This window comes from Epinephelus fuscoguttatus, linkage group LG19, assembly GCF_011397635.1.
Source record: "Epinephelus fuscoguttatus linkage group LG19, E.fuscoguttatus.final_Chr_v1".
Lineage (NCBI taxonomy): Eukaryota > Metazoa > Chordata > Actinopteri > Perciformes > Serranidae > Epinephelus > Epinephelus fuscoguttatus.
This window is the reverse complement of record NC_064770.1, coordinates 33539605-33566026: the sequence shown is the minus strand read 5'-3', so window position 1 is coordinate 33566026 and position 26422 is coordinate 33539605. Positions and strand designations below refer to the sequence as shown.

Sequence of the window (26422 nt, the reverse complement as noted above, 5' to 3'; positions counted from 1 at the left end):
TAAATGGCGTTCAGCAAGTTAGATTAATCCAACTGGAATAGCATGAGTTAAGTATTTTACTTCTCTTCAAGTAGTGCCTGTCACCAAATGAATCCAAAGGATTAAGAAAATGATTTGCATATCTTTGGACCTTTAAGGAGGATGAAACTCTGTGTCATTGTGTTTTGGTTTATCAGATCATCCAGGTTTCCCTTGGCAGCGCCGGTGACTAACCTGCTCTCCTCCAGGGCACCAAGTCCTCCAACACAAAGCTGTCTCTGCTGTTACAGGGTGAGGAGCTATTCTTTGCTCCTCACTGCAGTGGAGCACCTGTGACTACTGAGTGACTCACACTGTTAATGACTCACCCTCTCTTGAAGTCTCAAAGATATTTCTGTGACAAGTCCTCATGGCAAAACTCACAATTCAAAAAGCAGTGCTGAGAATAACATATATATATTATATATATATTAACAGTAATATTGGTGAAGTTTAATGTGTTTATAGGCAGCTATAGTGCAGCTTTAAATGGACAATCATTGGTTGAAAGCGCCATCTAGTGTTGAAGGAGTCAACCACACAGACATGATCACTTTCTGTCCAAACTTTCCGAACCAGTAAAAAGTGTTGATAGAGGAAATCCGCTGTGATGTGCTGATCAGAGAGACTTTTTCTCCCCGGTCCTCTTGGCTGCTGATTGGCTGGTTGTGGTTGACCGTGGGTGGAGGAGCTGAAGGTGTGCGTAAAGGAGGACCTGCAGTCAAGTGGCGCCTCCACACTCTGACCTCACCGCTCAGTTTCACTCCTGACTCGGCTCTGGAGCTGGTTGACATGTGGAGGACCTGATTACACTGAGATTTTCTCATCTTTAAAACAGAGTCGAGGAGGTTAAAGACATGAGCGGTGAGTAACATTTCAGATTTCAGCTGTTAGCGCGCTGTGTGCTGCTTTTCTTTATGTTTATAATCGATATGCGCCTCTGGGAAATGATTGACAGACTCTCAGCTGCTCTGGTGGTCAGTCAGTGGTTGAAATAAGGCGTTAAATGGCAGCAAGGCTGTGTCATAGCTTGCATATTATCAGTGATAAGGTTCTCAGGTCCGGTTTGGCCTTGGTTTGTGTCAACAAAATTAAATAGACCTTTTTCCCTGTAGCAACTGCCCCACAATGGGAGCAGTGTGAGAGACCTGCACATGTCTGAGGGTTGGACATTATATGGTAGACTGTTGTTTGAAATGTGGGGATTTAAAATGCAGTTTTATGCGTGTGCTTCAAAGAGTGTCTCATCATGTAATAATTTAAATTTAATAAAAGCTCATATACATGTTTGTTTGAACATAACAGATTTGTGCATAGTGTTATAAGTTGAAAATAATATAATAAATAAATTAAATAAATAGAATTATTACATTACAAATTAAGCGAAGAAAATGGTTAATTAATGTAATAAAAAGTGGGGTCCTTAATTTGAAGCAGCTGGATTTTGCCCAGGCTTCATTATTTGACAATAATGTCCTGAATTGTGTCACACATCCAAGCGGCTTCATCAGTTTGGAAAATGTCTTCTGGACCAAACAGGCAAAGACCAGTTGCTTTAAATTAAGGACTCCACTTGTGTCATGGAAAAAGGATTTCTATGCTTTCAGAAAACAAGGAGAGTGAATTATTATTATTACACTATGCACTGAATTTTGCTTAGTTTATAATGCAATAATCAGATATGTGCTTATACCTGTGCCTGAGGGAGTGTAGCTAATAATAATATTAATAATAACAACAACAACAATAACAGCTAGTAATTACTATGCAAGGTGTATTTCAATATAAAAAAACCTCATGACATCATAATCGGAACAAAATCTAACTGAAATTATAAGAGAGCTACCAGAGGTGAGGCCAAGTCATTGTTTAGCAAGTTTCAAGACTTTGCACTCAAGTCCCAAGTCAGATCCCAAGTCCTAAACTTTGAGTTTTGAGTCCCAAACAAGTCTCTTTACCAAATGTAGTACAATTTCAACAAGAGAGTAATATATTTAATTTAAACAAATCATGAATATTTTTAGAAAAATGTATTTATTTGTTAAAACTTTTTTTTTTTTAAAGCTACTTAGCTGTTAAGCTAGCGTGGGCTATATTAGCTATGTTAGCCTCGACACGTTTCCTTCTAATTATTTACTTAAACATTTTGCATCAAGCAATTTTATTTGTTTGGTTTTCCTCCTTTTTTTGGTTATTTTTAGTCTCTTCTCGGTAAATGTCTCTTTGAGTGATATTTTGCTATTGACCACTCGATTTTTGTGTCTCTTAAAAAGCTTCTTTTTTGCAGAACTAACAGCATATTTTACAAAAAAAAAACTTTACAAAAACAAAATTAATAAGGCCCAGTCCCATTTCTACCCCTTGAGTCTTCCACTTGGTTTTCAGTCCCCTCGTTTGCGAGATAACCCTTGATGAGGGAAGTGAGAAATATCAGGGTAGAGATCTTTCCCTAAGAAATGGGGCACCACTTCATGCAAGTTGGCGTGGCCACGTGCAGGCTTACATCATGTGTAGTAGCGTTCTCTAGTTCTGATCGATTTTGTTCGGGTAAGTTGATTTGTTTAAATATTTTGACGCTATGTACAACCAAGTTGCTGATAAGTTTATGCTAGTCCAACCATCCGTTGTTTGTATGGCCTACATTCCAATAGTACAGTGACAAATTGTTTTCCAAAACTTGCCGAAGTTGCTGACTTCGCAAGGTGTTCTGGGAAATTTCGTCTTCCACTACGTTGAAAGTGTGGGTCGGGGATCTCTTGGAATCTAGAGTGGGTTGTAAGTGTTGGAAACCACTTCCACTACCTCAATTCTGTTTTGGAACACCACTAGCCTAAACGTGAATGTGCACAACCGAGTGCAAGTGGGTGTTTCTAGGGGAAGTGTGGGTATTGGGACAGGCCCTTTAAGACTCAGCCTCGTAGAGATTTTTTAAAGACAAAAAAATCTGACACTGAAAAATGACAGATGATTGTATTTCTAAATGTTTAACAAGGATGATGGGTGTAATTACATAAAAATCAATTGCAGACCATGTGATGACGGTTTTATCATTTGTCCTGTTGTTGGAATATATCTGAATATATCAGCTGATAACACTCGTGTAGTTTTGGGTCATTATTTGTTTTTAATAATTGGAAAGCAAGTCTTTATTTTGCAGTACAGATTAATTATAGCTTACAGGTTAAACTGGGATGTATCAGTTATTTTTGCTAATAGAAGATGATGGTAGATCCAGGATAGTACGTCCAATTTGTTTTCTACTACTTTGAGTGTGAGGAGGAGGCGTTCAGTGGTAATCACATGAGAACAATGTCTCGGCAGACGTGTTTGTGGGTAATGACCGAGATTCCAGAGCATCCAGACCTGCCTCGACCTGCCTGTTGGCTCACATGATCAGCTGCACAGAGCAGCAGATGCCTCGCTCTCATCAGTGGTAAATAACACTGGGGGTAAATACCTTTACAGCAGGTCATGATTGATGAATCTGTAGGTTGTTTCCACAGTTTAATTTGTGCAACAAAAGCCCATCACAGGTTATCAGAGAATAGAAGGACGTCTTTACATTTCTTTCTTGACCTGCAGCCAGGAAACCCCAAACCATAGCACAGACTGGATTTCAGTGAGCTGAGAAGGAAACCTGTGAGCTGGTCCTCTCGCTGATTATCACCATGTTCATTAAACCAACAGTCGTGAGGCTCTGGGTTCGGCCTGTAGAATCAACACAGCTTTGAGAGGCCTGTGTTTTTATAGTGCGCCTTATTCAGCAGTTTCTCACCGGACTGGAGGGCTGGTAAAGGTTTTCCCCTCTTGCATCACTGACATGGGCGCATTATGAGACAATGGGCCCCTGGGTGCAGATAGGTAAAAGGCCCCACCATCTCTCTGACACAGGGGCAAGGCACACAGACTTCATGGTGGTTTTGCTCCTTTGTTGTTGTTGTTGTTGTTGTTGTTGTTGTTGTACTGTGTCAATTTGTAGTTAGTGGTGTCTCCTTGAGGTCATTTTGTGTTTCTTTGTAGTGATTTTGTCTTTTTTCAGTTGTTTTGTGTCTCTCTTAGGTAATGTTATGTGTTTTTGGATGTTTTGTTGCTCTTTGTTGTGGTTTTATGTCTCTTTGGAGTCATTTTGTGTCTATTTTGGTCTTTTTTTTGTAGTCGTTTTGTGTGTCCTTGAGGTCATTTTGTCTTCCTTTGATTGCTTTGTGCATCTTTGAGGTCACTTTGTCTGTTTTCTGGTCAATTTATAGTCATTTTGTGTCTCTTTGGGGTAATTTTGTGAGTTTTATGGTCATTTTGTTTCTGTTTGTAGCTGTTTTGTGTGTCTTTGAGGTAATTCTATGTTTCTTTGAGGTAATTTTGTCTTCTTTTGGTTGTTTTGTGTCTCTGTGGGCATTTTCTTTCTTTCTTGGTCAATTTTTGTGTCGTATAGTCATTTTGTGTCTCTTTGAGGTAACTTTGTGTCTATTTTGGTCTTTTTGGAGATGTTTTGTGTCTCTTTGAGGTAACTTTGTGTCTATTTTGGTCTTTTTGGAGATGTTTTGTGTCTCTTTGAGGTGTATATGTGTCATTTTTGGTTAGTTTTTTTGTTTCTTTGAGGCGAGTTTATCTTTTTTTTGGACGTTTTGTTTCTCTTTGTAGTAATTTTCTGTCTCTTTGAAGTCATTTTGTGTTTCTGAGGTAATTTTGTCTTCTTTCGGTTGCTTTTTGTGTCTTTGAGGATTTTGTTTCTTTTTTTGCTCATTTTGTTTCTATTTGGAGTTGTTTTGTGTCTCTTTGAGGTCATTTTGTCTTTTTTGTCATTTTGTGTCTCTCTAAGGTAATTCTGTGTGTTTTGGGAATGTTTTTTGCTCTTTTTAGTTTTTTCTTTATGTTTCCTGGTTGTTTGGTTTGGTTTGGTTTTTCCCCTTTTTTGTTATTATTTTGAGTCTCCTCTCGGTCAGTAAAATGTCTCTTTGAGTGACATTTTGCAGGTGAAGGCTGAGGGGCCCTGACACTTTGGGCAGTCAGTGTGAGAAGTCGTTTTGTAGTGTAGTGGCAGAGTTATTCACTTTCTCTCATTGTCTCCTCCACAGTGTAAAGTGAATGGAACTGAGACAGCTTTTGTCTGCAGACCCCTGGTGTGTTTTTAGGTGTGCAATATGAGTCATGCCAGTATTTTCATTCCAGCGCTCTGAGACACAGACCCACAGACCCACAGAGTGTCCTCCCCGCTATAGTTTATGACCCTCGTAACAGCAGACTCTTTGCTCTACAGAAATTAAACTGCTGCTGACATATTAACTCCCACCAGGTGTAAAATAAAAGTTCATCTTCATTCATACAGACACTTATAGGCTTTCGGCTGGTCAATGTGTCCTCGTTATGTGAGATTTAACACCATATCTGCTCTCCAAAGGGCAAATGGTATTTTGTAGGGAGTAAATCCCCCCGCTGCATTCCTTGGAAGATTTCCAGTAAGGGGCTCCACCTCATTCCTTCACGCATCCTTAAGTACCATATGACTTCGATTAAATAGCCCGTCAGTGTTGGACAAAGATTGTCATGTTACAAATTTTACTTTAGTGGTTTTTAAAAGATGTCACAAAGTGCCTCATTTGCTCCTGGTGTCTTATCTTAGCGTCAAGAAGCAGACAGGTTGTGATTGTTTAGAGACCATAGTAGCAACATGCTGAAGCGAAACACTGTTGATAAGCCTTGTTAGACAAAACCAAATTCCAGTGGAATTCACCTCCTATTTAGTCTCCTTCTGGACATCAGATACATGTATCTGTAAATCTGAGCAGTGAAGTAAAGTAGCAAAACAAAGAAGCAAAACATTTCCGGAGTCACTTTGCTATTGCAACATTTTTTCTCTCTCTTCTTACTCGTGCCAGTGCACAGTCCTTTTTACTGTACTACAACCTCCTGACCTGCTTGTAAATGTCCGGTCTCTTGTAGGTGTCACAGTTTGGGCAGAGGACGGGGACATCGCTCAGGAGGAGGCGCGATCTTCTCCCCCCTGGTCAGAGGAGCGCTGTGAGGAGCTCTGGGATCGGGTGGAGGGGGTACGGCACAAGCTCACACGCATCCTCAACCCGGCCAAAATCACCCCCTATCTGCGGCAGTGCAAGGTCATCGACGAGCAGGATGAGGACGAGGTGCTCAACTCCACACAGTACCCACTGCGCATCAGCAAGGCCGGTGAGAGGAGGATAAAGTCGTTTGAAAACATCAATTTATGTATTTGTTCCCTTATGTCCCTCATTGTAAATTGTTACCAAGCAGCCATCAGGTTTAACCATTTTTATTTGACATGACATAAAAGACCATGCAGTCGGTTGTGCATATGTTACCCATCGGCTACAAAACTAATATGCTTTTTTCAACAGTTCCAGATCATAAAACTACAGTTTGAGAATCAACTTTAAGAGATTTGGAATTTGCTAGTAATACATACTCCATGACAGTGGGGGGAAATATACTCTGAGGTATGACATGAAAGGGACAGGTCAACAGGAAGTTGATTATTGTAGTTTTACCCGTTGATTTGGCTCCTTCCAGGATTTCCCACACATTAATGTATTTGTGTTTTGTGCCATTTCCTGGTAATGGCCGTTTAAGACATCCCATGTGTTAGGTATTGCATGTCCCAATATTTGAATCCCTTTCTTCAACTGCAAATTGTGTCCCCAACGGAAAACCTTGTCCTTTGTTTGATCTAATAAGGTTTCAGTCTGTTTGTCTAATGTCAGCCATTTTTATTGCAGCAAAATGTATCTAGTGGGCTGAAAAAGCAGCTCATTTTGTTATTGTAGTGCTCTGCCACATTAGTCATAATCTTAATATATAATGACGAAAACTCTGTCTGTCTGTGTGTCTGTTCCATGTTTTCCTCCTCACTGACTTGGTCAATCCATGTGAAATTTGGCACAGTGGTAGAGGGTCATGGGAGGATGTGCATGAAGCAATATTACATCAATTGGCCAAAGGGAGGCGCTATAGCAACCGATTGAAATGGCAAACTTTGAATGGGCATATCTCATGCCCCGTATGTCGTAGAGACATGAAACTTTGCACAGAGATGCCTCTCCTCATGAGGAACACATTTGCCTCAAGAACCCATAACTTCCGCTTATATAGATTTCGATCTCTTCCTAGGAAGTTTGAGCGATCTGCATGAAACTGGGTGAACATAATCTAGGGACCAATATCTAAAGTTCCCTCTTGGCAAAAGTTGGAAAACTTCCTAAAACTGAGCTTCTATAAGGCAATGAATATTGCGGAGGGCGTGGCTCATCACATAAAGGTGTATAACATCTCAAGGGTTTCACCCATCACCATGCAACTTTGTAGGCATATGACCACACATAATCTGAGGGGACCCCTCCATTATTGACCCCATCAAACAAAATGGGGGCGCTAGAGAGCTCATTTCTTATCTAGGCCTAACCGCCATATGGATTTTTACTAAACTTGGTAGATATGTAGAACAGGACGCCTCAAGGTGACTGGAGAAATTTAACTCTAATTGGCAACTGGGTGGCGCTATAACAACAGAAAAATGCTTCAAAATGGCTAAAATGCGACCGATCGCTGTGGCTCCCCCTGTGGACCAATGTTGGTGTTTTCTAATTTTTGGTATGACTAAGTCATGGTATGGTATGCTGTACATAATCACGGAAACTCTCAGTGTGTCATTCTGTCAGTCAGTCATTCTGTCTGTCCCACGTTTTTCTACTCACTGACGTGGTCAATCTATGTGAAACTGCACATAGGCATTGAGGATTGGCATAGGTAGAAGGTGACAAAGCTACCAATGGGTATGGACTGGTATTAATAAAAGAATCGATACTTGGCTTTCTTGTATTGGTACAATATTGCCACACAAAATATCGACACTAGAATATCAAATTGAGAAGACAAAAAATGAACAAACGTGGGCACTATCATGATGAAGAATAAGGTGGATTTCTTGCATGACACACTTAATGAGATAAAATGTTTGAAAACAAGGGAAGACAGACAGTGGGACAACATGCAATATGGGCTTTACAGAGATACACTGATACAAATGGCTGCCTGGATGACAAGAAACTGATCTACAGTTGTATGAGATGCTTTGAAAATGGGGAGCAGTGCCGTAAAACTCCCGAAGAAGAAACATTCAGTGTGTGATTGTGCAGCATGTTGTCAGAGAAGAGCAGGTGGATGAAGATAAATGTTGCAGTGAGAGAAACAGGCAAGAACTGAGGGGAGAGTAACATGAAAGACGTGGCTAAGTAAAGGGGAGTGTATGGGGAGTGAAAGAAGATAAAAGATGAAGGGGGGATGTTGCAAGTAAAGACGGGATGAAGACAAACACCTGTGCTCAGTGCTCGTATCACTGCTGTTTCGTTGCCAGTGAGTTAGCTCATGCTAGAGCTGCTCATTCATCATGCTCACGTTTGACATACTTGTGTAACTACGGTGTAAATGACACTCACATCAAAGAGGGAGGATTTTTGTGGTTAGACAGTTTCAGCTTTGATGGTTTACTGCACCAAAATGCTGACACAAGTTTACATTAGTTTGATTTCATACACTTTCTTTAACCCGTTTTCATTGAACAGGTCGTCTGCTGGACATTCTACGTGGTCAGGGGCCGCGAGGGCTTCAAGCCTTCATGGAGTCACTGGAGTTTTACCACCCAGACCAGTACACACAGTTGACCGGAGAGAAGCCCACACAGCGGTGCTCCCTCATACTGGGTAAGCAGGGCTATCTAGTTTGACTCGGTCTTTAAACGTAAACTTCTTTATTTTTCAACCTGGACCCTATTTTCCCATGTTTTTACATCTAAGGGACTAATGGAGAAAAAAACTTTCAAAATCGGTCAGGATTGAGAGAGACCGCCGTCGCCACAGTGGCGAAATCAGCTGCAATATAATCCCCAACGGCAATTGTGCACCGTCAGTGTACGTCTGCTATAAGAGCAGACTTACTGTAGGGGTGTGCCGTATTATCTTATTCACGATAATACCACAATACCAGTATAATTTTTTGATATATAAAATTCATGCCATTTGCATTATTTCAACTTGTTGACATTTTGACATCATACTGTTACCCAGGGCAACAACAAGCATGGCTGAAAGCAAATTTATTACAGACTCCATGGTGGTTCCAAAAAGAGGAGCAGCTTCAGTAGTGTGGAATAAACTGTGGCGTCCTGAATGTTTTATGAACAGCCCCGGACTTCTCAGACTCTTTTAGTGACTTACCGCTCAGAGTGAACTCATTCAGCGGCTCCTCTGGCAGCAGCACAGCGTCTCTCCCTCTCCTCTCTCACCGTGCGCACATAGCAGGCAGCAGCTCTGCAGCAGTGGCAGAGCATAAAGGTCCAGGTGGAAAAAAAACAACAACTCAGTCATTTAGGATTTTACTAAAAGAAGGAAATCACCTGTTGATTTATATATATATAGATCCCAGGGGATATTTTTTGTATTTGGGAGCTGTTTAAATGTGTAATTTGTGGTAGATTTTGTTTTGTTGTATTTGTATTGTAACAGAATCTGAATCTCACTCTGAGTTACTGCTGTTATTCATAAACTAAAGAAATGAGAGATCATTTTAGTTTAGTTTTTACTGAATATTTGAAAATAAACTGTAAAAGAATATTTGTTGCAATTCTGCATTCTTGAATTAATAATAATTTTTTACTAATTTTTCATCTCGTCATATTTTAGAGTCATATCGCCCACCCCTACTTTGCTGGTCTGTTTGTTACCGAGGCCAAGTCTCGCTCAAGGAGACGTCTCACTCTTGAAATATTGTGAGAGGAGACTTGTTGCAAGAAAACAACAAGGACAAGCATAGCTTAGTGTTATCTAAAAGGTTTTAAGTGTGGCATGGCTGAATATTAAGCTGATTTCGACAATGTGGAAAAGTCTGCAAGATTTTAGAACAAGACTTCTCCTTGAGTGAAACTTGGTTACACACACTAATAAACAGAGCAGATTAGTGAAAGGTAAGGGAGAACGTTTCAGCTCTCTATAGCCTGTTTTGCCACTGCAGCTGCAGCAGTCTTTCTCAATACTGGACCAGTTTCAAAAATTGTTGTCTCCATTATTCAGTTAGCCATAAAAACATGGGGAAAAGGGGTCCAGCTTCAAAAACACATAAGTTTTCCTTTAAACTGACTTCAGGCTTAAAAAAGCAAATCAACAAAATACTTACATGGCATGTGAAAATGTCCTGGGAATAAAGCCTGTTAAACTGTTGGCCCACTGGAAGTACAGTTGCATAGTTTTAATGTGCTTTTGAGTAAATAACCTAAAATTTTTGGCAGGGATTCTTTGGAGTTCTTGATAATATGTGCTAACAGGGATACAAAGAGAAGTGAAGGAGATATCTTGCTGTGGTGTGAGAATTTGCATGGGTTTCTCTTGGAAACAGACTATATAAAACAAACTATAACTTATCAGCGGTTTCATTTTTTAGACACTTAATTGAATTTGTGAATACTTATGTTTAAAACACAAAGTTAAGAACTTCAGACTTTCGAAAAAGGCCTCAGCCCCGTTCCTGTTGGTGCAGGAGGTTGTGTAGTAATGTTTGCTGCTGGCACATAGCAAACACACAAAGAGCTGAGATATTTACACTGAAAAGAGCTCACTGAGGTTTAGATTTGATTGTTTCGTGGCCAGCAAACAGATACAAGCACTTAAAAAGTGGTTAACAACTCACTTTTAGAGCCAGAAACTCAGTGTTCAATGTTATCTAAGTTCTGTCCGCAAAGCTGAGCGCACTGTTCTTTGTTACTACGATGCTCGAGAGTATTGAAAGGATGAAGGGCACGTTAAACAAACAGAATATAGTGAAAGGCTTTCAACAACAATGGTAGAGCCAGTCTGGGAACTTGAAGGAATATGCTATGACAAAAGGTCTCTTGGTAGATTTCACAAAGTATACACAAGATTTCAGAGCAAAACAAGCCCCTCTTACTGTCTCCATGCAGTACATTAAGCATCTATAACCTCCACCTGTCTTTACTCCCCAGATGAAGAAGGTCCAGAGGGTCTGACCCAGTTTCTGCTCCTGGAGGTGCGTAAACTGAGGGAGCAGCTTCGAAACAGCCGCATGTGTGAGCGGCGCCTGTCTCAGCGCTGCCGCATGGCTGAGGAGGAACGCAGCCGCGCCGAACGTAAAGCTCAGGATTTACGTCAGGACAAACTGCAGCTTGAGAGGTTCGTCTCACTTTTGTAATTCCTTCTTTCTTTTTCCTCGTTTGCATCCTGCTGTTATCAGGCGATGAAACTCTTGTCCCAGAATGATATTCACTAATTCATGATAAGAGATGAGACGACTCTCGTTGATGGTATCAGGAGGGCAGTGAGAGGTCGCTTTGTGTCTATAGAGGGCTTATCAGCTGGTCTTTGAGATTTAATATTTTCAGCTCTTCACTTTCTTTGGGCAAAGATCTCCTGCAAGTCAGAGAAGTTAAGTATGATGTTAAGGTGCACAACTGATGATGTGTCAGGGGGTGGCATCTATGCTCTGGCACGAAGCGTGCTGAAACTCCAGGGATAGTAACGCCAAGTCCTAACTGATGAATCTGTGATCTCAAGGCTGCGTCAGGATTGGGAGTCTGCCAGTCGAGAGCTGGGAAAGCTGAAGGACAGGCACCTGGAGCAGGCTGTGAAGTACTCCCGGGCCCTGGAGGAACAGGGCATGGCCTCCACCCGTGAGAGAGAGCTGCTGAGGCAGGTGGGTCGGCTGGGAGCAGCACATGTAAAAAATTCCATCATGTTTTTATATCATGCTTGAACTTAATTCACCTTAGACAGGTTTCGTTCACCACAGCCATGTTTTAAAATCACTGAGCTCACTGGTCTAACACAACAAGTCCTTCACTGGGAAAAGGCCCCTTTAGAGGATGAGTCATTCCCTCTCTACCACCACATTCCTCAGCCTGTCCTGACTCTAAAAACAGCTGTATACCTGCTGCAGAAAAGGTGAATTTGCTGATAATAGTGTTCCTCTCATTACAGCTACTTGTTTTCCCCTGTTTCTCTAAACTTGAAGGTGCTGTTTAAGGTGTATTGTGTGGCCCAGGAAGTTCCCTTTGTTGCAAAACCATGTCTATTAATAATAATAAGTTTTTGGAGATGGGTATGAAAATAATACATGTTTTCTTTGATGGCACGATAAGGCAGCAGAAAATAGCACCCAAGGCAGTCAAAGTTAAAGTGCTGAAGCTGGCACGCAGCTGAAACTGAAGAGCTGAAGTGAGCAATTCAAAACAACTGTAGATATTATCAGCCTGCCCCTTACTTAGCTTGTGTGCTGTCACAACTTGTCCACCATACCGCTGAGGTGTCAATCACTTTGCTGTGAATACCCGGAAATATTTGTGGCTATTTTTCCCTTAAGCGATGGTGATACTGCATTATGTTCACTATGGCCTTGTTTTGTACAGTTGGCCTGCAAATATAGGAATGTAGTGGGTATAATAAACACATTGGTTTCCCTTTTATTTACCCTTATCTTCCTGACTCCTGGGATAGAGGGTTGGAAAGGAGACATGTGTTTGTACCACGTCTTTTGGAATAGTCCTGCACTGACAGCTTAACGTTTGCTATAGTGTATGAGCCAATATAATTGCATCCTGAAGGGACAGTTCAACCCAAAATCAGAAGTACATGTCTTTACTGTCCCTTTAAATGTGGTACCGTCGCTGCTACGAACCATCCGGCCCAAAGTGAGAGCTGCATCCGCATACTCAGCGTAAAGTCAAACACGTTCTCAGTGGGTGTTGGCCTCCACCAGGTTTGCCCCTTGTCACCGATCCTGTTTGTGATATTCGTGGACAGGATCTCGAGGCGCAGCTGGGTGGAGGAAGGGGTCCAGTTTGGTGACCTCAGAATTGCATCTCTGCTTTTTGCAGATGATGTGGTTCTGTTGGCTTCATGACGCCGTGACTTCCAGCATGCACTGGGGCGGTTTGCAGCTGAGTGTGAAGCGGTTGGGATGAGTCAGCACCTCCAAATCTGAGGCCGTGGTTCTCTGCCGGAAACTGGTGGTTTGCCCCCTCCGGGTTGGGAGAGAGTTACTGCCCCAAGCAAAGGAGGTCTTGATCATGAGTTAGGGTAGAATGGAGCGTCAGATGCTGCCCCCACGACCCTGCTTTGGATAAGCAGATGAAAATGGATGGATGGATGGATGTCCCTTTAAACATGCTTAACAACAGCATAATAAATACCTAGGGTGGAAAATTAAAAGGCTACATGTTAAAATATTATGTCGCCTTGCTTTTTCTCCATACAGGTAGAGGAGCTGAAGTCCAGGTTGGCAGAGGCGGAGAACAAAGAAGTCGTTACACAGGGGAATTCAACGCCAGCAAAATGCAACAGTTTGCTCTCCAATGGCGTACATGGTTCTCCACCTCCTTTACCGGAAAAGCCGCTGCACCGCATTGATATTCAGAAAGCTGAGAATACAACAGCTCAGATGAGGGGCTCAGGTCCTGCCTCTGGAGCCATAGTATGTTTTTATCATCTACAATGTTTATCACTGAGAAGCACAAGTTCACTCATTTTGTGTCTGAATCGGCCATCAGTCTTTTCCTCATGGTTTGTCCCTCAGAACAATGATGACGTCTCTAAAGGTGCAGTGTTTTATGCTCTTGAAACGTGGTTTCTGTTGTTTACCCTCAGGCTCTGTTGGATATCCTGCAGCAGGACCGCAGGGAGGCCGCAGAGCAGAGGCAGGAACTCTGTGATATCATTACCAGACTACAGGGGGAGCTACAGAGCACAGAGGAGCACTGGGAGAAGGTGAACAGCTGTCACCAATAAGCTTTACATTTCTAACCTGTTGTTTAAATGGTTTGATTTACAGCCAAAGCCAGTGTTTTTTATTGGGATGGAGGTTGTGATGGTGAACTGTATTTGCAGCTGGAGTCGCAGTGCGAGCAGCTGCAGCTGAAGGTGAGAACTCTCCAGCTGGACTGGGAGACTGAGCAGAAGAGGAGTGTGTCCTATTTCAACCAGATCATGGAACTGGAAAAGGAGCGAGACCAGGTCAGTGTGAGCAGAGGCCCAACTAGGTGAATCCAATTACGTTATTTGGCAAGGCACAAATAATGCTAATGGAAACTGATATTTTACCCAAAATAGGACTTTAGTTTCACAGTTGATTAATTTCCTAAATCATTTAAAAAAGTGTTTGTTGTATTCTGATCGCCTCCATCAAGAGGAGGAGGAGGCATCACGTGCAGGAGCAGCGAGACAAAGCCTGGTGTGGCAGCTGGATTTCTTTCAGATTGTCATGATCCTGGGTTTTTGTTTATATTCTGTTATCCTTTGGAGTTTTCTGTTTGTGTTCTTCGTTGTTTCATGTTATTCGTTCATGTGTAATCAGCTTCCTGTTTTATTTTGTACAGTCTCTCCTCATGTGTCATGTCTAGTTTTACTTCCTGTCTTTGTGTGTTTTCCCGCCTATTTTTTTTTTGTCACACCTGCCTCGTTAGTCGTTCCCTGTTCCCAGAGTCTTCCCTTCACTCCTGTTCTGTATTAGTCTTGTTTGCTCCACCCTAGTGTTCCCCTCCACACCCTTGTTGTTAGCCAATCCCCATTTCCGTGCTTTTGCCTGTGTCCACCTACTCATTCTTGTGATTAGTTTTCTGTGTATATATACCTGTCTGTTCCTTATCAGTTCGTCTGCGTTCAATCCTTGCTCCAGTTCCTGCCTGATGTCTTGTGTTCTGTTTGGAATCATTACCTGAGTTCATCGTACTGTCCCGGTTGGTTTTCTGTTAGTTTTAATTCCTCTGTCATTTTGACTTTCTGTTACCTGCCTGTTCTGGATGTTTTTCCATCACTTTAATTAAAGTTCATTTTTTGTTTAACCTCAAACCTGCCTGCTGCTCTGCATTTGGGTCCTTCCTGACACAGATCCTGCAAACTGCACATCAAAATGAAACTGGTAACCTGTAGGTTTAAATTCCTCCATTTAAGAAAAACATATTTTACCTTGTATCCATGTAAGATGTATGCTGTAGGTATCAGCCAAGGGTTTCATAGACTTTGGATTTATCGTCCACTCACACCCTACCAAAAACTTCAGGATTATTTTTCAAAAAAAAAAAAAAAAGGAAATAAAAGGAGCCAGGAAATAAATGTGGCAATTGGAAATAAAAGTCCCCTGAAATACAATAAAGTAGTCCCTCGAAAAAAAATTTTTTCCAATAAACCTATTTTTTATTGACTCATCTATATTTATATTTACATTTATTTATAAATTTATTTCATATTTTTACATATTTATTTCAAAGGCATTAATTATATGTCATTATTAAATCAATTTGATGCTTTGAAGCCACAACAATTGCATTGCCAATGAATAATAGGTTAGAAAATACAGTCGTTGTATTCTTATTTATTGCAACTCTCTGTATAAACCATGCCCACTTCTGGTCTTATATCCAAATACAGAGCTGAGTAATGACGTCTCTGTACACCTTTAGGCCCAACACAGTCTCCAATCAACACAAAGAGTGCATCAAGGCGCCATGGATGGGTGGATTACTAAACAGGCACTCAAATTATCCCGTACAGACTAGAAAGGGACTCAAAATGTCCACAAAGAGACACAAAGCAACCACAAAGAAATACAAAATGAGCACAGAGAGACAGAACCACAAAAGGATGACGTAAAACCAACAAATCTGTGTGTCTTGCTTCTGCATATTAAAGGTGGTGGGGCCTTTTGCCGAGGGGCCCACTGTCTCATAATCCACCCATGCAAAGCACACGTGTAGTTAGTTTCGTTGCAGTTTAATCCCCCCCATATTAGCATCCCTGACTAACAGTTTCTACACCAAGCAAACTTCTCCTCTCCGTCTGTCTCCATCTTCTCACCAGGCTCTGCGCAGTCGAGACAGCCTGCAGCTGGAGTACACCGACTGCCTGCTGGATAAGAACCGTCTGCGTAAGCGCATCGCGGAGCTGCAGGCCAACCTGGAGCAGCAGGAGAGGGAGCTGGAGAGAGAAAGGGAGAGGAGCCGGGAGCAAATCGAGCAGAACAGCCCCTGTCCACACTGTGTGAGTTAACACAAGCAAGTTATCAGTACAGCGCTGTCTTTCCCTCTGCAACCACAGAACGGTTTATATGAATCCCTGCGTCTGCTCCCCAGTCCCACCTGTCCCTGTGCAGCGAGGACCAGTGCTACGGCCCCTGCTGTTCCCTCGGCCTGGCCAATGGCACCCGCCCGCTGCTACGAAAGGTCAGAGCTGGCTACCACAGCCATTATTTCACATATCACCACCACCCCAGTCATGATTTAAATCACAATTAGTAAAAGAGGGTGTTGTTTAGGTAATGTAATAACTGCTTTCTGCACTGTAAGGGATCATTTCCATGGGAAACAACTGTTACGGACATGTTTTCTCATGTAGTTATTATGGTATGCAAGGGATGTAGCTTTTGGACCGCTAAGAACATTTCTACAGCTAGGCTAGGATCTTATTATTGATTCAAGCCTGAGACATTGTAGTAGATTCTTATGCAACTCTTAGCGTGTTAGTACATGCACAATACCTCTCACTAGGTCACACTGCATTTACTCATCTTCTCTGTGCCACAGACGCCCTCTAGTGGCCCAGCCAATGAAAACTCAGGGGGTAAGTTAAGTTCGGCACAGAATACTCATACTTGAGTACCTTATTTACTTCTTATGCCGCAGATATACTTTATTCATTCAAATATTCTTTTTGCGTCTTCACAGATTCCCACTCCAACTCAGAGGAGAATCTCCTATTGTCAGTGAGTATCACAGGACTGACAGAACAAATGGCAGAAAGAATAAAAGAGTCAGAGTCAGTGTTTTTATTTACCTCTCTACCAACAGACAGAAGACAATGAAAAAGAAATAAATCGTCTCTCCACATTCCCCTTTCCTCCGTGTATGAACTCCATCAACCGACGGTGCAACACAGAGTGAGTTCATCAGCCCCACATGTCAACACACGTCTTCAGCCTGTTCTAGTTTCTTCACCTTTATTTCATTCTTATTTACATCCCTCTTTTATGCTTTGAACAGGTTTGACTTGGAATCCTGGGGCAGTGATGAGAACGATAACATTACAGGTATATTTGGGTCTTCACATTCTTATTTGCAAACAAAATAAGGGCCTGCCCAAGTCAAGATAATTCACTACTGGTAGTTGAGTCGTGTACAAAAAAATGAAATTAACATCTTAAAGCTGCAGTTGTTAGCTTTTAATGAAAATAACTTTGTCATATTTGCTGAAACTGTCACTACATCCACAAAATATCATCCTATAAATACATCCTCCTCCTAGTCTCTATTGGCATTTGCTAGAATCTACTGCAACACACTGAAAACAACCAATCAGAGCTGAGGAGTCTGTAAGGCAGCTGTCAGTCATGTCAGGCACTGCTCAAATGGTACGCTTTCTTCCATCTCCACTGTGAAAAGTTGTGGATGGTACCAATGGAACTGTTCTGTACCGTCCCCATGTTTGGTCCCCCCTCTGTTGGGGTACCTAGCACACAGATCTGGTACTAAAAGGTGGAGCTGTGAACACTGCAGTCTGATTGGTCAGTAGAGGACGGTCACTCTGCTCAGGGCTGAGTTGTGTCTGGTTTTGAGGCTCATTAGTAAACTGCAACTATAAAATGAAAGGATGTTTTGCTGCCTCTCACAGCAGCTGTAGACTGAGAAAAAAATAACTTCATTCACTGGGCCGACTGCCGGCAACTTTTAAGGTGGAATGTTAACTTGTAATGTTACTTAATGCATGAGGGGACTGTGTGAATCCATCAACACACCTTAAATTTCACTGTGACAACTTTGACCATTAGTTTAGTTTTTATACACTTTTAGTAATGAGTGGATCTTCAAGCGTTATGTGAGCTGCATATATCCCAAGCCTCACTCGGAATAAAAGGCGTTACAGCGTGTTGTTCCTGTGAGCTACAGCAACACTAAACCCCTGAGCTTGCCTGAGAAGGACTAAATGCACAAAGCTGCTATTTTTAAATATCCCATGGAGAGAGACTCTCACTGCAGCCTGATCTGCTTTGTTCTGAAAATGTGGGCGTGCAGTCTCGTTCTGTGGACGATAAACGAGGTGCAGACTGATAAAGGAGGAAATACAGTGAGTGCTGGACGGAGCAGTGAGTGACAACAACCCCGCCCACATTTAAGAGCACTGTTTGCAATGGAAACACTAGGGTCTACGACCATGTCTGAAGGGTTACTTTTGGTTCCAAAGGTACCATACTGAAAGTGTTTGGAAACGGAGCTAAACAACCCGGTCTCACTCTGTAGTCGTCGAAATCCAGCACTTGGGCAGTGACTTGTGGCATCAGACACTAACGAAAAAGCGGTCCTGATATGTGGCCGGTCGCTGTTTAACGGTGCTCTGAGGCACCAAGGGGAAACGCCTGCTGCCTCGACCTAACCACGTGTCAATTTGCATTGTTGTACAAACGAAGTGCGTTTATTTTGAAAGAGACTGTATGTTAACGTTAAATTTTCTGTGTGTATTTTGAAAGAAGACAATGCATATAACAGGCCGAACTTGACACGGTGTCCCAGAACGTCAACAGCCAACACACCCAGGGTACCTTTCATGTCGTACTTCAACATGAAAGGTCCATGACCAAACGTCGATATGTGACAAGGTTGGAGTGAGAATGTGTTGGGCTAAACTGTCAAACTAGGCAGCACTGATGAAATGTGAATCAAGATTCTGTTACTGCATTGCCTTTTTTCACCTCAAATGTTTTCAGAAACATATTTTAGTGTACTGTTTGGCTGTAAAATGAGAGAGTTTGTGACCCAGCAGCCATGTAAGATACGGTCAAACAAAGGACTGCTGTGTGGATATAGTGACACTTTCAGCAAATAGTTCGCTTTATAAAAGTTACCAACTGCAGCTTTAATGACTGCCTGTGATTTCATTTGGCATCAGCGTACAATAAAACAAACCAGAGAAGGTCCTGGCTCCCGCTCTGGGTGTGCTTCCCTTTAAATGAAGTGTATGGTGAGCTTAAGTTATGAGGCTCTCTTGTGTTTTCAGGTGAGCAGAGTGAACTTTCTTTGTGGGATTCCTGGAACTCTTTACACTCTCATCTCTTCCCTCCTGACCTGGTCAACCTGCCCGCAGTCTCCTCACACCAGCCCAGGCCTCGAGTTCCCAGGTACGAGCATCAACGAAAACCTCTAAAAAATACTGTCATTTGTGATAGCTAACCATGTCACTGATACACTGCTCACAGCAACATCTAACTTTCATAGATAGTTTGCCCTTTGTATGTACATGTCCTACATCCTTAACTATTCCTGCCCTCTCTCAGGATACCCTCCCGCTCCCCGTCCTCAAGTCCGCCCATCTCACCAAAGCACGGGAGAGCCAGTCTGGCTGACGACATCACGATAGTCGGAGGAAATCAAACAGGGATCTTTGTCAGCCATGTGAGAGCCGGTTCTCCAGCTGAACAGTGTGGACTGAAGGAGGGCAGCGAGCTGTTGGAGGTGTGTGTCAGTGTGGTGAATAAATCATGTGTGAGAATTCTGTGTACGTACATGAGTCATAGAGAGAATGAGTGCTTCAGCTAATGCTAACAGATGTGATTTTTGGACTAGCGCACATCACAGTTCTGCCTACAGATGTGTGAATTTTGAATCTCCATTACAAAAAAGTGAAAATGATTAAGATCATAAGGCAGGAACATAACATGCCCTCCTCTCTTTATGTTGCTCAGCTGGAGGGCGTTCTGTTCGGAGGGGGCAGTGTGCTGCTGGGCCAGTGTACTGCTGAGGTGGCCCACTTTTCTCTGCAGTGGTGGGCCGAGCCTTCCGCACTCAAACACCGGAGCAACCCAGAGGGTGAGGCTGTTCTCTCACTGTTCTAAAACATTAATACAAAACAATGTATTCTTGAAAAATCTCCCCATGATGCACATAAAGTTATATTCATATCTCAGAGCGGTGAGACTAAGCCGTCCTCTCCTCTGCTCCCTGTCCTCAGCATACGCCAAGCTGTGCTCCCAGCTCTCCTCGCCTTCTTTCATGGGTGCTGACTCCTTCTACGTGCGCGTCAACCTCAACATGGAGCCTCACGGTGACCCGCCGTCTCTGGCTGTGTCTTGTGACGACATTGTAAATGTGACAGACACACGGTACAATGGAAAATACCACTGGCACTGTTCCCTGGTGGATCCACTCACAGCCAAGCCCCAGCAGAGAGGAACCATGCCCAACTACAACAGGTACGCCCGTCACACCTCGACTTTACTGCTATATTATTTTAGGGTCACATTCTGATTCTGTCTATCAGGGATTTTGTCATATGGTAAAGGGGGGTCAGTTAGTGGAGACACCACAGATGACTAGGGTAACATTTTTAACTAATAGATATCACCATAAAACTTCTCGAGTTGATTACTTAATTTAAGTAATTAATTTTTTGTGTTACAATTTTCCAAAAGTGTAATGGCTAAATATGCAAATAAGTCATTATCTAAGCACAAGGAGAGGGTTTTATACATTTCATTTTATCATACCATCAGAAAATACCGTCAACAGCCATAAAAATTGAATAAATAAATAAAAATGTTGCCATGTTTTTGGGATTATTTAAAATGTTTTACAAATCCGGCTATGAAAAATACAAGGACAAAAAATAAGAAATAAAAAAACTGATTAAAAAAAAAAAAAAGAAATGTTTGGTGTATGTAAGCGTTACTGTCGTGGGGGTTTCTTGCTCAGAGTACGAGAGGAAAACTCATTTTGAGAAAACAGCCTTTAAAGATATATGTTTTGTATAATTTCATACATTTTAAGATTAAAAAAATACACAACAGGGTAAAAACTGTAACTGATATTATCATGAAACCCCATCTGATTATTGACATGAAGTTTTTTTTGTGTGTGACAAGTTTTCTGAAATTTTAAGCCTAAAATTTGAAAACTGACCAGGGCTGACTTGTAGTGTCTCACCTTAATAATGCAGAATTAGGAGTGTAAATAACAAATAAATATTTTCCATCTCAGGGCACAGCAGATGCTGCTTGTAAGGCTACGAAAAATGGCCCTGGAGCAAAAGGACTTCAAGAAGAAGGTGAGTCTGGTATGTTAAAATGAACGGCAGGCTCAGTTTGTGCTTAAAACTACAACAGAACTTGTGACACAACGAATGTAAGATGTTTATTTTTCTCCATTTTCCTACATGAAGTTCTTGAAGAAAGCGTCCGGACGTGTGCGACTGGTCAAAGCAGTGGACCCCAGCTGCCGTGGGATTGGTTCCACACATCAGGTCCTTTACACACTCAGCAAACGTAAGATTCCCGTTATAGTGCTCCCAGAGTGCAACACATAAATCATGTTTTAGTTATCTTTGACAGTCACGAGTGCACTTTGTATTGAAGTGACATTCATGTGTCCCCTTAGGTCATGAGGAGCACCTGATCCCGTACAGTTTAGTGCAGCCGGTGCAGGTTCAGACTAAGCGGCCGGTCATCTTCGCCCCCTCTCTTCTCTCCCGGGGTCTCATAGAGAGGCTGCTGCAGCCAGCAGAGTCCGGTTTGAAGTTTGACACCTGCCCAGCAGGTACACACTTATTCACACACGATGCCCCAGACACTGATGAACTCAGTGAACAAAGACTTTAATGATTTATTTTACCGTCATCATGACACACCTCTTCTCTTTGTTTCCTGTGGCTTGCAGAGCCAATCCAGGCCTCGGAGAGACGAGACAAGAGAGTGTTCCTGTTGGATTCCTGCAGTCCAGAGCAGGCTCTGGGGATACGGCTGCAGTCAATACAGGATGTCATCAGCCAGGTGAGGCAAAACACATCATGAATTAAATCATCTCAAGGCAAAAGCATCCAACGTCTCCTTCAAGGAAAAGTGAGAGGATGTTTGTTGGTGAATTATTACCTGTATCACCTATTCATGTTATGGAAAAAGAATATTGTGATAATAATGAATGCACATTGTCACACATTATCCAAATCTCACTCTTTGTGTCTGTCTCAGGACAAACATTGTCTGCTGGAGCTGGGGCTGCACAGTGTAGAGGGCTTACTGAGACAGGGGATTTACCCTATCGTCATCTATATCCGCCCAAAGAACAAAAAGCACAAGAAGCTGAGGCAAGTGTGTGTTCGTTTAGTGCCAAAATAAACTCCGTAGCAAGGAGGAAAACTCTCTAAGATTTCAATTAATAGGATCTCTCACAGACACTTTAAAATGAAAATTGTTGCATCACTTAATTTTTGTTTTAACCTCCAGCTTTTGTTTGGTGTTCATTTTTAATTTCTCTGAGCTATTTGGGATCAGTAGAACCTGGTAAGTATAAAAAACTAAGCATCGTCTTTGAACAGGAAGTAGTTTTTTGTAAAAAAAAAAAACAAAACAAAACAAAACCCATGTCCTCCTATGGGGAGGATGGGTTTATTTTTAATAGTCACAAGCATGTAATAAATTACATAAGTGTTTATTTCAATACCTGAACACTGTTACAAACAATGCAACAATTGTTTAATATGTTGTAGCTGTGCGGGTTAGAGGTCACTGTTCAAGTCGAAAACTGTTCAAAACTGTTCATTTCAATGCCCGGACATGGATGTGCAAAAACAAAATTGCAAATAATGCAACATATCGAAAAGCCTTGTAATTTGCCATATCAAACTACGGACATTATGTAGCACGTATAAACAAGTTTCAACCATATGATTTGATCAGGTTTTGTACCTTGTGCACTTTGTGACGTGATCAGCTGCAGACTGAGCATAAAAGCGTCCACGAACGAGGACAGAACAGGTCCAAGTTAAGCAGAATAAAGTGTAAGGTGCCCTCATATGAGGACGCAGGGTGTCAGGACGATATAAAAGGACATCTAAAAACAGTTTAACTGCCTGAGACCCTGTGCTTTCATACAAGAACATCACATTTTGGGTTTACTTGACCTTATGCTTCATTCTGCTGAACGCAGACCTGTTGTCCTCGTTCCTGGACACTTTTTGTGCCATCTAGTGGCAGTAAGAGCACAATACACTAATCCAAAAAAAACCAAGATGGCAGCCATCTCTGCCAAGTCAGTCTGCAGCCGACCCAAACACAAAAGTGGACAAGGTCCAAAACCTGATCACATTTTATGGTTGAAACTTGTTTATTTATGGTTAATAATGTTTGTTGTTTGATATGGAAACAAGTTTGACCAGTTTTAGCAGCAGGAACAAGACAAGACGTTATTCATTAGGAAATATTCATTTGAAGACACAACACATTTTTCATCAGCTTGTTGAAGGACGCTGGGACGTTATCTTTGACAGTGTTTAGTTTTTTTATACTCATCAGGTCTTACTGATCCCAGATAGCTAGGAGAAATGAAAAATGCGAAACAAACAAAAGTTCAGGTCTCAGGAGAATACCTGCAATGCTTGAGTAAGATACAGATGATTTGTCCAAATATCAGTCTTAAATTTTATCTAAAATTATCTTGTGAAGGTCTTAAAAAGCATTAAATTTAGGTGTCTGATGGTACTTCATTCAGCTTCACCATACACTTAACACCACTCACACTGTATGCCAAATAAGCATTTTACTGCACTTTTACCTCTAATTTGCTGCGTATGACCCTCAAATACCTGAAACAGGAAGTTTTTTCCACGGTGTGGAGAGGACAGCGTGATGGAGGAGGTGTGCCAGGCCGAGGAGCTGCAGCTGGAGACTCTGCCCCTGCTCTACTACACCCTGGAGCCCAGCACCTGGAGCTGCACTGATGAGCTGCTGGCAGCCATAAGCAGCACCATCCACAGCCAGCAGAGGGCGGTAGCATGGATCGAACTGGACAGGCTGCAGTAGAAGAGCTATATACAGAGTGTGTACGTTCACAATGCAAACTATATTCTGCTGTGTTTGAATAAAGATCTACAAAGGATTAATATTTAAGGTTAGATCATCCTACTGTTCTAAGTGAGAGGACTGGGATCAAACTTAGATTTATGTGTAATCTCTCTGTGTATGTGCATGAAAAGAGGAATTTCATAACTCTCATCTATAGCCAAGCTGGACTGGCGACAATGAGAGAAGAGTGAAAGCATTTTAAAACTAAAGCAGATGTGACCCACACGAGAAAGGTCAGTGTATGTCAGCACAGAGTTGCATTTAGTTAGCTGTTTTATCAACAAGATTTATATTCTTGTACTACTTTTTATCATATAACTGTACTTTAAAGATATCTGTCAAGGGATCACACATGTTTAAGGCATCTGGGTCAATGGTCATGGTTGTGAGAACACAGAGATTAAAGGTACAGGTGAAGGGGATCACAGGATGTTGTAAGCAAGTTGTAGCAGAGGGCACAAATCTGTTCATCCGCAGTTTGTATTTGCTGTAAAGACTGCGTCCTTTGTGGGCTGACATAATCTTTAAGATGTAAACCAAATACACATCATACCTAAAGTATCAAACTGATGTAACTGTAGTTAAATGAACACAGCTTTTTTTCAGACACAAACTACATTATTAGATATTATTTGAGGTGAGCTGTGTATGACTGAAAGTCAGCAAGTGCTGCGTTTGTATTTACACTACACTGGACAACAGCATGGAGGACAAAATATGATTTAAGTATCAATAAATACACAAATAGATGCAGGAATAAATAAGTGAATATGGAGATAAATACATTTATAAAAATACAGGGATAAAGAAATAAATAGGCCTACAAAAAAATGAATAAATAGATGTATGAATAAATACAGGAATAAATAAATAGACACTGAAAAAAAGAATAGTTGATGATTAAACAGGACAAATTATTTCTACATTTTTTTTACAGCTACATTTTTCATTTATATAATTCTTTACTTGTATGTTACTAAGGTAGGAGGTCCTAACCTCTGTGTTTATTTATTTATGCATTTATTTATTATTTCCGTGTTTATTCTGGCATTAATTTCTTCTATCTTGTATGTATTTATTTATTTATCTCTATATTTGCTACATTTATTTACTGATTGATACTGAAGTAATTTTTTGTCCTCCATACAACAGAAGCTGTCACCACTATGACAAAATGATCTTGTTTTTTACTGCAATTTCTTTACTTTCATAACCTGTTTAAAAAATAAATGTATACAACAGACTTGATCTAATTGTTGATAATTTTATGTATTGAAATACTACATCAGTTTACATTTAGACATCAATGAGGAAACTATCGAAGTAATCTGAAGCACAAATGTAATATAGACAAAGTGATGGAAAACAAGACAGTAATTTTAAATTTATTCGGCAGACCCACTGTATATTTTTTATTAATTCCCACTATAACAAGTACATGTGACAAAAATGCTTTGTTTCTCGAGGGCAAATTACCCAATCTGCCTGGAAGTGTTGACATCATTCCTGTTCACAGGAAGAGGAAGAAAATTCAGCATCTTGATCAATCAAATCTTGTAATAATTCACTGAATGAAGTCTTTAAAAACTCTTAAAAACCTGGTTTGGGGAGAAAATTTATGTTTAACTGCTCACATCACAGTACAAAAAATCGAAATGAATACATTGTGTAGTTACTATAATTTTTCAGATATTAAAAGACCAGCTAAAACATGTAAAAAGAGTGATCAATATGCAGCATTAAAATTGCAGCTCAGGGAAGCAATCAGTTACAGACAGGTAATGCCTCAGAGCATAGAAATGGAATGCATAGAAAGTGTTGGGGGGGTTGGTGCCTTGCTCAGGGGCACTTCAGCACCTCTTCAGCTACCAGTCCAGAATCCATATTTGGTGCAGACAGGGACTTGAACTGGCAACCCTCTGGCTCCCAACACAAGTCCCTATGAACTGAAAGGTCTCATAGTTTAATAAAAGGCCACTACTATCAAATACATCAGTAACAGAAGATATGTGACGTCAAATATAACACCACAACACAACAATACATGAAAGCTGAAAACATGAGTTGCAATGAAAGATAAGTGCCATTCTACAAGAGCAGATCGCACTTTTCATACAAACAGAATGCAGCACTGTACACATGAAGTAAAGACTGTAATGGCTAAGAGTAACTGAGGAACTGATTACAACGCTATCATGAGTGAGGAAACACCAGAGGCAGGATAAAATATAGAAGTAGAAAACAATTTTATATCATGAATAAATAAGTAAGTAAATAAGTTTAAATAAAAAAATAAAAAATAGAAGAATATGCCAGCAAGAAAATAAAAAGATAAATACACAATACACAAGTTGAATTAAAAGCCAGGCTAAAAGGCATGTCTTGAGTTTGTATTTAAAAACATAATATCAATACACATACGTTTAGAATTCTTATAATAAATAAAGTTAGAACAGGCAACAACAACAGAACAAACAAACAAAAACACAAACATTTTATTTCA

The 26422-nt window shown here is 41.2% G+C and overlaps 1 protein-coding gene across 3 annotated transcripts; it reads left to right on the top strand.

The window, feature by feature from the left end:
* Positions 1-591: 591 nt before the first annotated feature.
* zmp:0000000896 (caspase recruitment domain-containing protein 10) lies at positions 592-25167 on the top strand. Of its 3 annotated transcripts, none has more exons than XM_049562054.1 (24): positions 592-882; positions 5956-6198; positions 8607-8744; positions 11036-11222; positions 11604-11742; positions 13303-13518; positions 13692-13811; positions 13932-14057; positions 15900-16079; positions 16172-16261; positions 16622-16658; positions 16763-16800; positions 16886-16974; positions 17078-17124; positions 19086-19206; positions 19363-19540; positions 19771-19894; positions 20037-20277; positions 21062-21137; positions 21243-21345; positions 21458-21616; positions 21737-21849; positions 22048-22167; positions 23674-25167. In XM_049562054.1, exons 1-24 carry the CDS (start codon positions 876-878, stop codon positions 23875-23877), a joined length of 3096 nt encoding a protein of 1031 aa, XP_049418011.1. In that variant the 5' UTR covers positions 592-875; the 3' UTR covers positions 23878-25167. The 3 variants fall into 3 exon arrangements, with proteins under 3 accessions (XP_049418011.1, XP_049418012.1, XP_049418010.1); XM_049562055.1 differs by having other exon boundaries at positions 593-882; positions 21062-21128; XM_049562053.1 differs by having other exon boundaries at positions 593-882; positions 22048-22163; positions 23670-25167.
* Positions 25168-26422: the final 1255 nt, after the last annotated feature.